The sequence below is a fragment of the Heterodontus francisci genome, chromosome 8, assembly GCF_036365525.1.
Source record: "Heterodontus francisci isolate sHetFra1 chromosome 8, sHetFra1.hap1, whole genome shotgun sequence".
Classification (NCBI taxonomy): Eukaryota; Metazoa; Chordata; class Chondrichthyes; order Heterodontiformes; family Heterodontidae; genus Heterodontus; species Heterodontus francisci.
In genome coordinates, this window is record NC_090378.1 from 21,601,121 (window position 1) to 21,619,530 (window position 18,410).

General features: G+C 44.1%; 1 protein-coding gene across 1 annotated transcript in view; it reads left to right on the plus strand.

Moving 5' to 3' along the window:
• hfm1 (helicase for meiosis 1) overlaps window positions 1-18,410 on the plus strand; it is a 186,011-nt gene that overhangs the window by 103,133 nt on the left and 64,468 nt on the right. Inside the window, exon 25 of the mRNA XM_068038040.1 lies at window positions 3,758-3,892. Within this exon, the coding sequence (XP_067894141.1) occupies window positions 3,758-3,892 (135 nt within the window). The remainder of the gene's footprint in view (window positions 1-3,757; window positions 3,893-18,410) is intronic.

Sequence of the window (18,410 nt, forward strand, 5' to 3'; positions counted from 1 at the left end):
AATAAAACCTGCACCCCTAATTCCCATACTGGCTTTAGTGGAACTGTTCAGTAGAGTGCTGGTAGATTGTGTGGGACCCCTGCCAAAAACGAAAGGGGGCAACCAGTATCTTCTCACCATTATGGATGTGGCTACTCGATTTCCAGAGGCTATCCCTCTAAGAACTCTCTTTGCCAAGGTAGATGTGGAGAGTCTAACCCAATTCTTCACCCGGCTGCCTGCTGAGATCCAGTCAGATCAGGGCACAAGTTTATGTCCAGTATTTTTCAAAAGATTGTGGATAATCTGGGCATAATCCAGCTAAAGTCCTCAGCCTACCACACACAGTCACAAGGGGCTTTGGAGCATTACCACTAGACCCTAAAGACAATGATCAGGGCATACTGCTATGAGTAGCCATATACTGGGACAAAGGGTTGGGATTTCTTCTGTTTGCTACCACTTACCCAATGAGTCCACTGGCTTTAGTCTCTTTGAATTAGTTTATGGATATGAGGTGAGAGGTCCTCTAAAACTAATCAAGGAGAGGTTTTTGGGACACAGGGTCAAATCTTCCCTGTTAGACTACATCTCCATGTTCCGAGAACAGCTCACAAGAGCCTATGTGGTGGCTCAGGAACACCTAAAAACCTCCCAGACAGCTATGAAAAGGCAGGCAGATAAACATGCCAAAGCCAGAACATTTCAGCCCAGAGACCATCTGTTAGTGTTATTACCAATACAGAGAGAACCGTTGAAAGCCCATACAGAGTAGTAAAGACTAAGAATTAGCCAGGTGAATTATATATTTGACACCCCAGGTCATAGGAAAAAGCAAAGACTGTGCCACATCAATATGTTAAACAGTATCATAACCAGGAAGGGGACAAACAAGCACAAGTCTGTCAGGCAGTCAGGTAAGAGGAAAGTGAAAGAGACAGTGAGGACAAGTTCGAGGAAGGCCTGGAGGATTCCCAAATGGAACTCCCTACCGTCCGGTTAGCTAACACTGAAATGCTAGGGACATTAGACACCGTACTCTCCTATTTAAACACAGTACAGAGAGGAGACCTAACAAGGCTGCTCACAGCGTTTAAAGGGATCTGCAGGAACAAACCAGGGAGCACAACCCTAACCCTATATGATGTTGATATAGGAGAGACTCCTCCCATCAAACAAAATCCCTATCGCCGAGGTCCCAGGAAACTGACCCAGGTTCAGGAAGAAATTCAGACTGAAGACCTAGAAATTAAAGATTTAAATTCTGAAGGGAGACACAGAAAAACTCATAACTCAAAAGAAAACCCTAAGCCCAAAAAGGTTTTTGTGGCAGATATGGAGGGGGGTGATGGTGGTGATGACTGCAAGTCAAGTATCCTAACTGAGGAGGAATTAAATTAAATTAAAGTAGGGCCCCAACTAATTACAATCTATATTAATGACATGGATGCAGGGATAGAAGGTACTATAGCCAAATTTGCAGATGACACTAAAATAGGTGGGATAGTAAGTTGTAATAAAGAAATAAGAAATTTACAAATGGATATGGATAGGTTAGGTGAATGGGCCAAAATTTGGCTGATGGAGTTTAATGTGGATAAGTGTGAGGTTATCCATTTTGGTCGGAAGAATAGAAAGGCAAATTATTATCTAAATGGAGAAAAACTTCAGAGTGCTTCGGTGCAGAGGGATCTTGTGCATAAATCGCAGAAAACTAGTATGCAGATGCAGCAGATAATAAGGAAGGCAAATGGAATTTTGGCATTTATTGCTAAAGGAATAGAGTATAAAAGTAGGGAAGTATTGCTGCAACTGTACAAGGCATTAGTGAGACGCACCTTGAGTATTGCGTATTGTTTTGGTCCCCTTACTTGAGGAGGGATGTAGTTGCATTGGAGGCAGTTCAGAGGAGATTCACTAGATTGAGTCCAGAGATGAGGGGCTTGTCTTATGAAGAGAGATTGAGCAGTTTAGGCCTTTACTCTCTAGAGTTTAGAAGAATGAGAGGAGATCTAATTGAGGTATATAAGATGATTAAGGGGATTGACAAAGTAGACGTAGAGAGGATGTTTCCTCTTGTGGAGCAATCTAGAACAAGAGATCATAGTTTTAGGATAAGGGGTAGGAGATTTAAAACAGAGATGAGGAGAAATTACTTCTCTCAAAGTAGAGTGAGTCTGTGGAATTCACTACCCCAGAGTGCAGTGGATGCCGGGACATTGAGTAAATTTAAGGAGGAGATGGACAGATTTTTAACTAGTAAAGGGTTGAAGGGTTATGGAGAATGGGCAGGAAAGTGGAGTTGAGGCCGCGATGAGATCAGCCATGATCGTACTGAATGGCGGAGCAGGCTCAAGGGGCTGAATTGCCTACTCCTGCTCCTAGTTCTTATGTTCTTATGAATTGTGGGCCAGGCTGGATGAGCACAGAAAAAAACATGTACAAAAAGCACTGGATGATTTTCACAAAGTTATGAACAACCTTGAATCCAGGGTTGAGTACACTGATATAGAGAAACTGGAAAAGGAAGATAGTGTAGAAATACGCGAAGAAATTCAGTATATGCTAGAGTACAAGCTGATTGAGCCCAGTCAAAGCAGTTGGAGTTCCCCTGTTGTTCTCGTACCCAATCCCGGATGAAAAAACAACTAGAGTATGGCTATAATAGTGAGACTTATGTTTGTATATTTTTTTTTAATTTGTGGCCTCATAATGAAATGTTCCTGTTGTCACATTCCATTTCACGTGGTTGGGAGGTGTTACGCCAAAGTGTTTTGTTGAATAATTATTTTCATTAATCCACTGACTGGAGATCTGAATGTATATTTTTTAACGACTTTTTAAAAAGACAAGCTGCCAGCAAAGTCATCCTTTCAGCTTAAGATGATCACCTAGTTTGCTACACTGTATCCTACATTGCAAAGGAAATGAGGAGAGAGACAAAATATCTGCTAAGTCCCCAGCAAGAACCAAGACCCAGGAAGTTTAAAGGAACTACCTGCTCTCTCAGCAAGAAGAAGAAATACTGCTAACTGCTATGTTTGAATGACTGAGTGACAGTCATGTGACAAGCCTCTCCCCATCTGTGGTTTTAAGCTGGTGTTTTTCTTTGCAGCAGCGGAGAAGCAACTGGACTCTGACATGAGCAGATCCTAAGTGGGGATCAATCTCTCTCTCTTTCTCTCTCTCTCTCTCCATTCCAGCTTGAAAGCTTTCAAATCCTGATTGCTGACTGACCACCTTTGCATACTGTGGCTACAATCAGAAACCCCATTGGAGGAAATCTGCATTGCTATCTCTAAGAGATTCACCGAACCTGTCATCTACTTATTCAAACTAAAAGCCTCAGGACCACAGAATTCAGCTAGAAGCCAGGCGAATCACCAAACTTCACAGACTATATACCTTTTTATGGACTCCAACTCAATCAATCTACCTTCCCCCACTCTGTAACCTATTTGAGTATCTGTATACCCCAGAGTGCGTGTGAGAGAGTGAAAGTTGGTGCATTGTTTATTATTTTATTAGTTTGGTTTAGGTACAATAAAGTTAACCCCTTTCTTTGTTAACTCAAGAAAATCTGTTCAGTTGGTTCTTGTTATGATCATAGCAAATAAGTAATCAAACACCTACTGAATTGGCAGTTCATCCACTTTAAGAAAAAATTAAACCTGTTGTGGTCTAACATGGAGTGGGAAAAGAGGGAAGTCCTTCGCCCCCTCCTCACTTGACCGTAACACTACTAATTCAATATTTTGTGCAAATTATTAATCAATAGGTCTTTCAGAATTGCTTATGCAACAAGAAAAGAAGAACTTTTTGGCACTGTTGAATGCAGTGATTCTAGCCAAATGTTTTAGGGCTAAACTTTGGGAGAACTCTACATATGTCTCCAGACAACTTGAAAAGATTGGTAAGTATATATCAGTACTTGATGTGTTATTAGGAAGGTTATGAGATATTATTCTTTTGATTGTCTATAGTATACATTTTATAAATTAATTAAAATTACCAGTAATACCTTTTCCATTGTCCTTTTCTGAAGGTACATTGAGTTACTTGAATCCACAGCATGGAAATAGGTTATTCGGCTCAACTGGTCTTTTTTAGTCATTTCATGTGATGTGACTGTCGCTGGCAAGGCCAGAATTTGTTGCCCATCCCTAATTGCCCTTGAGAAGGTGGTGGTTAGCTGCCTTCTTGAACTGCTGTAGTCCATCTGGTTCAGGTGCTCCCACAATGCTGGTCGGAAGGGAGTTCCAAGATTTTGATCCAGCGACAGAGAAGGAACAGCAATATAGTTCCAAGTCAGGGTGGTACCAAAGGCTGACAGGAGGACCTGTATTGGAACCATGGGTTCTTTTTAAAGAACAGATGCTTCAGGTACAGGCTAGCAACAGTCCAACAAGGGTGAAAGGTAGGGGAACCAAAAACAGGGCTCCTTGGTTGACGAGGGAGATAGAGATTATGATGAAACAAAAAAGGAGCGTGTATGATGCATCTCAGGTGAACTCACCAAGTGAGAACCAGGCTATATACAATGAGGTGAAGAGGAAATTAAGCCTGGCAAAGAGAGAATATGAAATTAGAATGGCAGTCAACATAAAAGGGAACCCAAAGATCTTTGACTGGCATGTTAATAGTAAATGAGTATTAAGAGGCGGAGTGGAGCCTATTAGCAACAAAGAGGGTAATATATGCTTAGAGATGCAGGGCAAGGTTAATATACTTAATGAGTACTTTGTGTCAGTATTCACTAAGGAAATGGAGGCTGACAAAATATCAGTAGAAGCAGAGAGAGCAGAGTCAATGGATTGGATAAAAATTGAGAGGGGGGTGTGGTACTAAAGAGGCTGGCAATGCTTAGGGTAGATAAGTCACCTGGTCTGGATGGCTTGCATCCCAGGTTGCTAAAGGAAGTGGGGATGGAGAAAGCTGAGGGCTTGCCATAATTTTCCGATCTTCCCTGGATATGGGGGGAGATGCCAGAGGATTTGAGAGTGGCAAATGTAACACCCTTATTCAAGAAAGGATGTAAGGACAGTCCTAGCAACTACAGGCCAGTTAGTTTAACATCATGGTAAGTAAGGTTTTAGAAACAATAATTGGGGAAAATATCAATGGACACTTAGGGATGTTCGAGTTAATTAAGGATAGCAAGCATGGGATTTGTACAATGCAGATAATGCTTGGCGAATCTAATTGAATTTTTTGATGAAGTAACAGAGAAGGTTGATGAAGGGAATGTGGTTAATGTTGATGTTGTTTATATGGATTTTAAGAAAGCATTTGATAAGTTATCACATAATACATTAGTTAACAAAATTGAGGCTCATGGAATAGGAGGGTCGTGTCCAATTGGATAAAAAAATTGACTTAAGGTCAGAAGACAGCGAGTCGTAGTAAATGGTTGCTTTTCAAACTGGAAGATGGTAGACAGTGGCATTCCCCAAGGGTCAGTGCTGGGACCACTGCTTTTTTTGCTGTATACAAATGACTTGGATCTTGGAACCAGAGTAGAATCTCAAAATTTGGTAAGGACATCAAACTTGGATGTGTGGCAAACAGTGAGGATGATATGAACCACCTGCAGTGGGACATAGATAGGCTAGCAGAATGGGCAGACAGGTGGCAGATGAAATTTAATATTGGCAAGTGTGAGATGATGCATTTTGGCAAAAGGAATAGGGAGAGGCAATATATACTTAATGGCACAGTTCTAAAGAGTATGCAGGAACAGAGGGACCTGGGGGTGCATGTGCATAGATCTTCGAAGGTGGCAGGACATATTGAGAGAGCAGTTAGTAAAGCATATGGGATCTTGGGCTTTATAAATAGAGGCATTGAGTACAAAAGCAGGGAAGTTATGCTGAACCTTTTTAAAGCTCTGGTTAGGCCCCAACTGGAGTATTATGTCCAGTTCTGGTCACCACACTTCAGGAAGGGTGTGAGGGTCCTTGATAATATGGAGAGGAGACTTATCAGAATAGTTCAGGGATGGTTACAAAGTTATTTTGGGAAAGCTGAGTTCATTCTCCTTGAACAAAGGAGATTGAGGGGAGATTTAATAGAAGTGTACATGATTATGTCAGGCTTAGATAAGTTAGACATGAAAAATCTGTTCCTATTAACAAATGGTATCAGGACCAGGGGACACAGATTGAAGGTTTTGGGCAAAAGGGAATATGAGGAAGCACTTTATTACGCAGCAGGTGGTAATGACCTGGAACTCACTGCCTACGAGGATGGTGAAAGTGGACACAATCAATGACTTCAAGAGGAAGTTGGATGGCCACCTGGGAGAAGTAGGCTTTCAGGGCTATGGGGATTGAGCCAGGGAGTGGGACTGACTGCATAGCTCTGTGGAGAGCTGGCATGGAATCAATGGGCTGAATGGACTCCTGTGGAGTATATGATTCTGTGACTGTGGGTGGCTTGGCGGGGAACTTGCAGATGGTGGTGTTCCCATGCGTCTGCTGCCCTTGTACTTCTGGGTGGAAGAGGTTGCGGGGTTAGAAGGTGCTGTCGAGGGAGACGTGGTGAGTTTCTGCAGTGCATCTTGTATATGGTACGCACTGCTGCCACAGTGTGTCGGTGGTGGAGGGAGTGAATATTTAAGGTGGTGGATGGGGTGACAATCATGCGGGCTGCTTTGTCCTGGATGATGTCGAGCTTCCTGAGTGTTGTTGGAGCTGCACCCATCCAGGCAAGTGGAGAGTATTCCATCACACTCCTGACTTGTACCTTGTAGATGGTGGCCAGGCATTGGGGAGACAGCAGGTGAATTACTGCAGAATTACCAGCCTCTAACCTGCTGTTGTAGCCACAGTGTTTATGTGGCTGTTCAGTTTCTGTTCAATGATAACCCCCAAGATGTTGATATTGGGGTATTCAGCGATGGTATGAGATGGCCATTGCCTGGCACTTGTATGGCATGAATGTTACTTGCCACTTATCAGCCCAAGCCTGACTGTTGTCCAGGTCTTTCTGCATCTGGACACAGACTGCTTCAGTATCTGAGGAGTCACAGATGGTGCTGAACATTGTGCAATCATCAGTAAACATCCTCACTTCTGACCTTATGATGGAAGATCAATGATGAAGCAGCTGAAGATGGTTGGGCCTAGGACACCACCCTGAGGAACTCCTGCATTGATTCCTGAGACTGAGATGATTTACCTTCAACAAACACAATCATTTTCCTTTGTGCTAGGTATGATTCCAACCAGTGGAGAGTTTTCCCCCAATTATCATTGACTCCAGTTTCGCTCTGGCTCCTTAATGCCATACTCGGTCAAATGCTGTCTTTATGTCGAGGGCAGTCACTCTCACCTCACCTCTGGAGTTCAGCTCTTTTTTCCATGTTTGGACAAAGGCTGTAATGAGGTCGGGAGCTGAGTGGCCCTGGCGGAACCCAAACCGAGCATCAGTGAGCAGGTTATTGCTGAGCAGGTTTGCCTCAGCTATTCCTTGTGGCACTGCCTTCCACATTCTTGCCACTCTTTGGATAAAGATGTTTCTCCTGACTTCCCTGTTAGATCAATGGGTGACTGTATTCTATTTATGGCCTCTAGTTTTGATCGCCCAACAAATGGAAACCCTCTCAACCCCTTTCATTAGCTTGAAGACCTCTATCAGCTCATCTTTTTGTCTTTTCCTTTCTAGAGAAAAGAACCCCAGCCTATGCAATCTTTCCTAATGCTTATAACCTCTCAGTTCTGGTATAATCATTGTGAGTCTTCTTTCTACTTTCTCCAATGCTTTCTTTGATATACAGACCAGAACTGGGCACATTACTTCAAGTGTAGTCTAACCAAGGTTCTATGCAGGCTTAACATGACTTTTCTATACAAGTTTAGCATAACTTCCCCTTGAAGTAACTTTAATGTCCATGACCAAGAGTGGCTTGGTAATACCACCACTAACCAAGCTGGCTGAGGGCTGAAGGACATAGCTGGCAAACTAGGCCTGTGTTTGTGAGAGAACCAACTCATTATTTGATAACCTACTTGACCTCATCTTCACCAGTTTACTTATTGATCATGACAGCATTGGTAGAATAACCACCACACAGTCCTTGTGGCAACTAACTTCCATCTTCACAGTGAAGGCACCTTCCATCATGTTGTGTGGTACTTCTACTACGCTATGTTTTATAGATTAAGAAAAGATCCAGCAGCTCAAAAGTAGTCATCCATGAGGTGATGTGAACCATCAGCAGCAGCAGAATTGTATGCCACTACAATATGCAACCTAATGGGTTTGCACATCCCTCACTCCTTCAGCACCATCAAGCCAAGTAACCAACCCTGGTTCAAAGAGGACTGTAGAAAAACATGCCAGGAGCAGCACCAGGTGTATTGAAAATGAGGTGCAACCTGGTGAAGATACAACATAGGATTAACAGCATGCTAAACAGTAGAAACAGCATGCCATAGGTGAAGTTATTGATCTCATGGCCAGCAGATCAGGTCAAAGCACTGCAGTCTTGCCAAATTCAGATGTAAATGATGGTAGGCAATTAAGTAACTAACTCGACAGAGGCTGCATGAACATACCCATCCTCAAATATAGTGGAGCTCAGCATCTGAGTACAAACAATAAGGCTGAAGAATTTGCAATCATCTTTGTGCAATAGTGGCCAGCGGATAACTCTTTTCAACCTCCTCTTGAAATCCGCATCATCACAGATGCCAGTCTACAGCCAATTAAATTCACCTCATGTAACTTCAAGGCAGTATTCGACCAACTGTTGGTCCCTGAGTAAAACTGAATTCAGTAGAGATTGGGGGTAACTCTACAGTTGGTGGAATCATATCTGTCACAAAGAAAGATGTTTGTGGTTGTTGGAGACCAATTATGTGAGCACCAGGGCATTGCTACAGGAGTTCCTCAAGAATACATCCTAAGCCCAACTATCTCTAGCTGCTTCATCAATGACATTCCCTCCATCATAAGATCAAAAGTGAAGCTGTTCACTGATGATTATACAGTACTAAGCTCCATTCGCAATTCCTCAGAGAATGAATCAGTCTATGCCCATATGTAGCAGGACTTGGACAATATGCAGGCTTGGGCTGATAGAGTCATACAGTTAGATAGCACAGAAACAGGCCCTTTGGCCCATCATGTCTGTGCCGGCCATCATGCACCTATCTATTCTAATTCCATTTTCCAGCACTTGGCCCGTAGCCTTGTATTCTATGGCGTTTCAAGTGCTCATCTAAATATTTCTTAAATGTTGTGAGGGTTCCTGCCTCTACCACCCCTTCAGACAGTGCGTTCCAGATTCCAACCACCCTCTGGGTGAAGATTTTATTCCTCAAATCCCCTCTAAACCTCCTGCCCCTTATGTTAAATCTATGCCCCCTAGTTATTGAACCTTCCGTAAGGGAAAAAGTTTCTTCCTATCTATCCTATCAATGCCCCTCATAATTTTGTATACCGCAATCAGGTCCCCCCTCAGCCTTCGCTGCTCTAAGGAAAACAAACCTATCCTATCCAGCCTCTCTTCATAGCTGAAATGCTCCTGCCCAGGCAATCTCCTCTGCATCTTCTCCAGTGCAATCACATCCTTCCTATAGTGTGGTGCCCAGAACTGTACACAGTACTCCAGCTGTGGCCTAACTAGCATTTTGTACAGTTCCATCATAACCTCCCTGCTCTTATATGCTATGCCTCAGCTAATAAAGGCAAGTATCCCATATGCCTTCCTAACTACCTTATCTACCTGTTTTGCTTCTTTCAGTGATCTATGGACAAGTACACCAAGGTCCCTCTGACCCTCTGTACTTCCTCGGGTCCTACCATACATTGTATATTCCCTTGCCTTTTTAGTCCTCCCAAAATGCATCACCTCACACTTCTCAGGATTAAATTCCATTTGCCACTGCTCCGTCTATCTTATCAGCCCATTTATATCGTCCTGTAATCTAAGGCTTTCCTCCTCACTATTTACGACACCACCAATTTTTGTGTCATCTGCGAATTTGCTGATCATACCTCCTATATTCACGTCTAAATCATTCATGTACACTACAAACAGGATGGGTCCCAGCACCAATCCCTGTGGTACACCACTAGTCACTCACGAAAACAATCCTCGACCATCACCCTCTGCCTCCTGCCCCGAAGCCAATTTTGAATCCAATTTGCCAAATTGCCCTGGATCCCATGGGCTCTTACCTTCTTAACCAATCTCCCATGCAGGACCTTATCAAAAGCCTTACTGAAGTCTATGTAGACTACATCAACTGCTTTACCCTCATCTACACATCTAGTCACCTCCTCGAAAAATTCAATCAAGTTTGTTAGACATGATCTCCCCCTGTCAAAGCCATGCTGACTATCCCTGATTAATCCCTGCCTCTCCAAGTGGAGATTAATCCTGTCCCTCAGAATTTTTTCCAATAGTTTCCCGACCACTGATGTTAGATTCACTGGCCTGTAATTACCTGGTTTATCCCTGCTACCCTTCTTGAAGAATGGTACCACGTTTGCTGTCCTCCAGTCCTCTGGTACCTCTCCTGTGGCCAGAGAGAATTTGAAAATTTGTGTCAGAGCCCCTGCTATCTCCTCCCTTGCCTCACATAACAGCCTGGGATACATCTCATCTGGGCCTGGGGATTTATCCACTTTTAAGCCCACTAGAACAGCTAATACTTCCTCCCTTTCAATGCTAATTTGTTCAAGTATATCACAATCCCCCTCCCTGATCTCTACACCTACATCGTCCTTCTCCAAAGTGAACACAGATGAAAAGTAATCATTTAAAACCTCACCTATGTCCTCCGGCTCCACACACAGGTTGCCACTTTGGTCCCTAATGGGCCCTACTCTTTACCTGGTTATCCTCTTGCCCGTAATATACTTATAAAATGCCTTGGGATTTTCCTTTATCTTGCCCGCCAGTAATTTTTCATGTCCCCTCTTCGCTCTCCTAATTACTTTTTAAAGTACCCTCCCCCCACACTTTTTATACTCCTCTCGGGCCTTCGCTGTTTTCAGCGCTCTGAATCTGCCATAAGCCTCCTTTTTTTTCTTGATCCAATCCTCTATATCCCTTGACATCCAGGGTTCCCTGGACTTGTTGGTCCTACCCTTCACCTTTACGGGAACATGTTGGCCCTGAACTCTCACTATTTCCCTTTTGAATGACTCCCACTGGTCTGATGTAGACTTTCCTACAAGTAGCTGCTCCCAGTCCACTTTGGCCAGATCCTGTTTTATCATATTGAAATCGGCCTTCCCCCAATTCAGTATTTTTATTTCTAGTCCCTTTTTGTCCTTTTCCATAACTACCTTAAATCATACAGAGTTATGGTGACTATCCCCAAAATGCTCCCCCACTGACACTTCTACCACTTGTCTGACTTCATTCCCTAGGATTAGGTTCAGTACTGCCCCTTCTCTTGTAGGACTTTCTACGTGCTGGCTCAAAAAGCTCTCCTGTATGCACTTGAAGAATTCTGCCCCCTTTTAGCCTTTTGCACTAAGACTATCCCAGTTAATATTGGGGAAGTTGAAATCCCCTACTATTATTACCCGATTATTTTTACACCTCTCTGAGATTTGCCTACATATCTGCTCCCCTATCTCTCCCTGACTGTTTGGAGGCCTGTAGTACATTCCCAGCCAAGTGATTGCCCCCTTTTGTTTTTATGTTCTACCCATATGGCCTCATTTGAGGAACCTTCTAAGAAATCATCTTTCCTTACTGCAGTAATTGACTCCTTTATGAACAGTGCAATGCCACCTTCTCTTTTACATCCTCCACTGTCATGCCTGAAGATTCTATACCCTGGAATATTGAGCTGTCAGTCCTGCCCTTCCCTCAACCATGTTCCTGTGACAGTCATAATAGCATATTCCCATGTGTTAATCAATGCCCTCAGTTCATCTGCCTTACTAGTAAGACTCCTTGCATTAAAATAGATGCAATCCTGCCTTACATTATTCGCTTATGCCTTAACAGGTCTATATTTGATTTACCTTCCAGACTGACTCAGTTTCTCTTCTATATTTGACTGTGCATCACCCCCCACTGTACCTCCACTCTGTAACCCATCCCCCTGCCAAATTAGGTTAAACCGCCCCCCAACAGCACTAGCAAACCTCCCAGCAAGGATGTTGGTCCCGTTCCGGTTCAGGTGCAACCCGTCCAACTTGTACAGGTCCTACCTTCGTCAGAAACAGACCCAGTGATCCAAGAAACTAAAGCCCTCTCTCCTGCACCATCTCTTCAGCCACGCATTCATCTGCTCTATCCTCCTATACCTATACTCACTAACACGTGGCACCGGGAGTAACCCAGATATTACAACCTTTGAGGTCCTGCTTTTAAGTCTGCTACCTAGCTCCCTAAATTCTTGTTGCAGAACCTCATACCTCTTTCTGCCTATGTCATTGGTACTAATGTGTACCATGACCTCTGACTGTCAACCCTCCCCCTTCAGAATGTCCTGCAGCTGCTCTGTGACATCCTTGACCCTTGCACCAGGGAGGCAACATACCATCCCGGAGTCACATTTGCAGCCACAGAAACGCCTATATGTACCCCTTACAATAGAATCCCCTATCACTACAGCTCTCCCGCTATTTTTCCTCCCCTCCTGTGCAGGTAAGTGCCATCAAGCCAAGTAACCAACCCTGGTTCAAAGAAGACTGGAGAAGAACACGCCAGGAGCAGCCCAGGTGTACTTGAAAATGACATGCTAACCTGGTGAAGACAGTGCCACACAAGTGCCAGGCAATGACTATCTCCAACAAGAGAGAGCCTAATCACTTTCCCTTGACATTCAATTCCATTACCATTGCTTGGGCAACCACCATGCCATCAGTATTCTGGGTGTTGCAATTGACTAGAAACTCAACTGGACCAGTGACATAAGTGCCATAACTACTTGAGGAGGTCAAAGGCTGGATATGCTACGGCAGGTGGCTCACCGCCTGACTCTGCAAAGGCTCTCCACCATACATAAAACAAGAGTTGACATACAATGGAATACTGTCCAATTGCCTAGATGGGTGCAGCTGCAACAATGCTCAAGAAGCTGGATATCATCCAGAACAAAAAGTATTGACTCCTCAGTTATTTTGGTGAGTACCAGAGTGTCATGGACACACTTTTATACCTCCCCAAAGAACAAAGAACAGTACAGCATAGGAACAGGCCATTCGGCCCTCCAAGCCTGCGCAGATCTTGATGCCTGTCTAAACTAAAACCTTCTGCACTTCCGGGGTCCGTATCCCTCTATTCCCATCCTATTCATGTATTTGTCAAGCTGCCTCTTAAACGTCACTATTGTACCTGCTTCCACCACCTCCCCCGGCAGCAAGTTCCAGGCACTTACCTTCCTCTGTGTAAAAAAATTGCCTCACACATCCCCTCTAAACTTTGCCCCTCGCACCTTAAACCTATGTCCCCTTGTAACTGACTCTTCCACCCTGGGAAAAAGCTTCTGACTATCCACTCTGTCCATGCCACTCATAACTTTGTAAACCTCTATCATGTCGCCCCTCCACATCCGTCGTTCCAGTGAAAACAATCCGAGTTTATCCAACCTCTCCTCATAGCTAATACCCTCCAGACCAGGCAACATCCTCGTAAACCTCTTCTGTACCCTCTCCGAAGCCTCCACGCCCTTCTAGTAATGTGGCGACCAGAATTGCATGCAATATTCCAAGTGTGGCCTAACTAAGGTTCTGTACAGCTGCAGCATGACTTGCCAATTTTTATACTCCGTGCCCCGTCAGATGAAGACAAGCATGCCGTATGCCTTCTTGACTACCTTATCCACCTGCGTTGCCACTTTCAGTGACCTGTGGACCTGTACGCCCAGATCTCTCTGCCTGTCAATACTCCTAAGGGTTCTGCCATTTACTGTATACCTCCCACCTGTATTTAGATCTTCCAAAATGCATTACCTCACATTTGTCCGGATTAAACTCCATCTGCCATTTCTCCGCCTAAGTCTCCAACCGATCTATATCCTGCTGTATCCTCTGACAATCCTCATCACTATCTGCAACTCCACCAACCTTTGTGTCGTCCGCAAACTTACTAATCAGACCAGCTACATTTTCCTCCAAATCATTTATATATACTACAAACAGCAAAATTCCCAGCACTGATCCCTGCGGAACACCGCGAGTCACAGCCCTCCATTCAGAAAAGCACCCTTCCACTGCTACCCTCTGTCTTCTATGACCGAGCCAGTTCTGTATCCATCTTGCCAGCTTGCCTCTGATCCCGTGTGACTTCACCTTTTGTACCAGTCTGCCATGAGGGACCTTGTCAAAGGCTTTACTGAAGTCCATGTAGACAACATCCACTGCCCTTCCTTCATCAATCATCTTCGTCACTTCCTCAATGAACTTGATCAAGTTAGTGAGACACGACCTCCCCTTCACAAAACCATGCTGCCTCACGCTAATAAGTTCATTTGTTTCCAAATGGGAGTAAATCCTGTCCTGAAGAATCCTCTCCAATAATTTCCCTACCACTGACGTAAGGCTCACCGACCTGTAATTTCCTGGATTATCCTTGCTACCCTTCTTAAACAAAGGAACAACATTGGCTATTCTCCAGTCCTCTGGGACCTCACCTGTAGCCAATGAGGATACAAAGATTTCTGTCAAGGCCCCAGCAATTTCCTCCCTTGCCTCCTTCAGTATTCTGGGGTACATCCCATCAGGCCCTGGGGACTTATCTATCTTAATGTTTTTCAAGACTCCCAACACCTTCACCTTTTTGATAACGACATGACCCAGACTATCTACACTCCCTTCCCTAGACTCATCATCCACCAAGTCCTTCTCTTTGGTGAATACTGATGCAAAGTACTCATTTAGTACCTCGCCCATTTCCTCTGGCTCCACGCATAGATTCCCTCCTCTGTCCTTGAGTGGGCCAACCCTTTCCCTGGCTACCCTCTTGCTCTTTATATACGTATAAAAAGCCTTAGGATTCTCCTTAATCCTATTTGCCAATGACTTTTCATGACCCCTTTTAGCCCTCCTGACTCCTCGCTTAAGTTCCTTCCTACTGTCTTTATATTCCTCAAGGGCTTCATCTGTTCCCAGCCTTCGAGCCCTTACGAATGCTTCCTTTTTCTTTTCGACTAGTCTCACAATATCCCTCGTTATCCAAGGTTTCCGAAACTTGCCAAACTTATCCTTCTTCCTCACAGGAACATGCCGGTCCTGGATTCTAATCAACTGACGTTTGAAGGACTCCCACATGTTAGATGTTGATTTACCCTCAAACAGCTGCCCCCAATCTAAATTCTTCAGTTCCTGCCTAATATTGTTATAATTAGCCTTCCCCCAATTTAGCACCTTCACCCGAGGACTACTCTTATCCTTATCCACAAGTACCTTAAAACTTACGGAATTATGGTCACTGTTCCCAAAATGCTCCCCTACTGAAACTTCGACCACCTGGCCTGGCTCATTCCCCAATACCAGGTCCAGTACGGCCCCTTCCCTAGTTGGACTATCTACATATTGTTTCAAGAAGCCCTCCTGGATGCTCCTTAGAAATTCTGCCCCATCCAAGCCCCTAGCACTAAGTGAGTCCCAGTCAATATAGGGGAAGTTAAAATCACCCACCACTACAACCCTGTTGCTTTTACATCGTTCCAAAATCTGTCTACATATCTGTTCCTCTATCTCCTGCTGGCTGTTGGGAGGCCTGTAGAAAACCCCCAACATCGTGACTGCACCCTTCCTATTCCTGAGCTCTACCCATATTGCCTCGCTGCATGATCCTTCCGAGGTGTCCTCCCGCAGTACAGCTGTGATATTTTCCTTAACCAGTAATGCAACTCCCCCACCCCTTTTACATCCCCCTCTATCCCGCCTGAAGCTTCTAAATCCCGGAACATTTAGCTGCCAATCCTGTCCTTCCCTCAACCAAGTCTCTGTAATAGCAACAACATCATAGTTCCAAGTACTAATCCAAGCTCTAAGTTCATCTGCCTTACCTGTTATACTTCTCGCATTGAAACAAATGCACTTCAGACCACCAGTCCCGCTGTGCTCAGCTACATCTCCCTGCCTGCTCTTCCTCTTAGTCTTACTGGCCTTATTTACTAGTTCCCCCTCAGTTATTTCACCTGCTGACCTACTGCTCTGGTTCCCATCCCCTTCCACACTCGTTTAAACCCTCCCGAGTGACGCTAGCAAACCTCGCAGCCAGGATATTTGTGCCCCTCCAGTTTAGATGCAATCCGTCCTTCTTGTACAGGTCCCACCTGTCCTGGAAGAGATCCCAATGATCCAGATATCTGAAACCCTCCCTCCTACACCAGCTGTTCAGCCACGCATTTAGCTGCACTCTCTTCCTATTTCTAGCCTCACTGGCACATGGCACAGGAACTAATCCCGAGATTACAACCACAGAGGTCCTGTTTTTTAACTTTCTACCTAACTCCTTGAACTTCCCCTTCAGGACCTCGTCACTCTTTCTGCCTATGTCGTTAGTACCAATCTGTACCACAACCTCTGGCTGCTCACCCTCCCCCTTCAGAATGCCCCTGTCCGTTGAGAGACATCCTTGACCCTGGCACCAGGGAGGCAACATACCATCCTGGAGTCTCTTTCACGTCCACAGAAGCGCCTATCTGTGCCCCTGACTATAGAGTCCCCTATAATTATTGTGCTTCTGCGCTTTGCCCCTCCCTGCTGAACAACAGAGCCAGCCGTGGTGCCACTGTCGTAACCATTCTTTGTGTGAAATAATAATCTATCAGCATCCACAGGCTTTTCAACAACAGAATTACAGCCAAGCCCAATTTTGTTCTCATCCAACATCCACATATGTGCACTGAATGCTAATAAGGGATACAAACCTCTTGCCAATATTGTTCTCCCTAATCTAGGAACATTGATCCCAATTACAGCATTCATGTCATTGCCCCACGTGAGATCAGCCAACTGAGCAAATACTGGGGATTGAACCTAGGACTGCTCAAGTATATATAAATCAGCTATTCACTGACTTAACTGAGTTGAGCCATTGTGAAAATCACCATCAATTCCAAAAAGTTTCCTTTTATTGAGGCAGATAGAAATTGAAGTCAATGGAAAGTAAAATCGGGCAGGGTGCAAACAGACAGCCGATCTACCACCAGCTGTTTTCTGCCATCACCAGAAGTTAAAGTCAGCCCTTTAATTTCTTCATTCATTATGTATCAAATAACTGTGCCTGAGGGCATCAAGCTTCCCAACCAGTTTATTGAAAAGGCTACTGTAGCTGCTATCCCGGGGACTGTAGCCCTACTAGAACAAACAGCAGTGACCCAAATGCATGTGGGATGCGCTGTAGGGCTGCATTCAATGACTTCATTGAGAGTCACATGATTTCAATGGAGAAAATTGTGAAGAAACAAGACTTATGCCCGACACCTCCCCAAAATCCATAGGAATTTTTCTGAGGGTGTGGAGCCAAAATGAGGTATAAATTTGTCCTGGGCAGTAGCATAAAACAGGCAAGTGTGGCACATTATCTTTTCCATTGTGTTTCATTACACCAACCCCTCAAGACAAAATTATGCCACAAGGTTTTTTGAAGAGTGAAGTTCAGAAAATACTTCACTCTGGTTGTAGCTTGTTGGATCAGGAAGACGCAGGGTTTTATTCCCTTTACTTCATAGCTCCATAAAGCACAGGAAGTTTTCAACCATTCCTGCACCTAATGATTCTGAACCCCTTCGTTTCATAAGGTGCCTATCAATATTCCAGGGAGTGGGTTTTCTTCGGATAGTAAAAGGATATGGATACCAGAGAGCCTTTAAACACTAACACCATTCTGGAAACATCATCATCATCATAAGGACTGCAGTGGTTCAAGATGCAGACTTACCATCTTAGGATAACGAGGGATGAACAATAGTTGTGGCCTTGGTAGCATTATCCACATAAAAAGAACAAATTAAGAAAAAGATACATATTTCCTTTTCATTGGGATCATAGAATTCTGTCAGGCCTAGAAAACTGGATCAAGTGTCCTTCATCCTGAAAAGGAAGTTCAAGATATTCACCCTCAGTCAAATTTTCCAGATGTTACATCCAGGAGATAGCTACACCACAAATATGCACATTTTCTTATGAGTCAGGATTTGGCAGGTCAAGGAAAGGTGAAAAGACCTTTCGCAATTTCTCCTGGGACATCAGAGCCACATACTAGGCTTCTTATCACTTTAACCCAGGGCCTAGTCAGAACAAGGTCCAATGAAACTCTGCTTTCTGCTCCTACACTTCTGTTGATTTTGCCAAAACCACCCAGCAACAACATCTTCCTTCTATCCTTGTTCAGAACCCATGTTGTAGCAGATTCTTTTTGTGGAAAGCTAGATGGGGTCACATCACACATTTGGGTCAGGAAGATCATTCGCAAAAACTATGCTTTACATTTTAAATAAGACTCT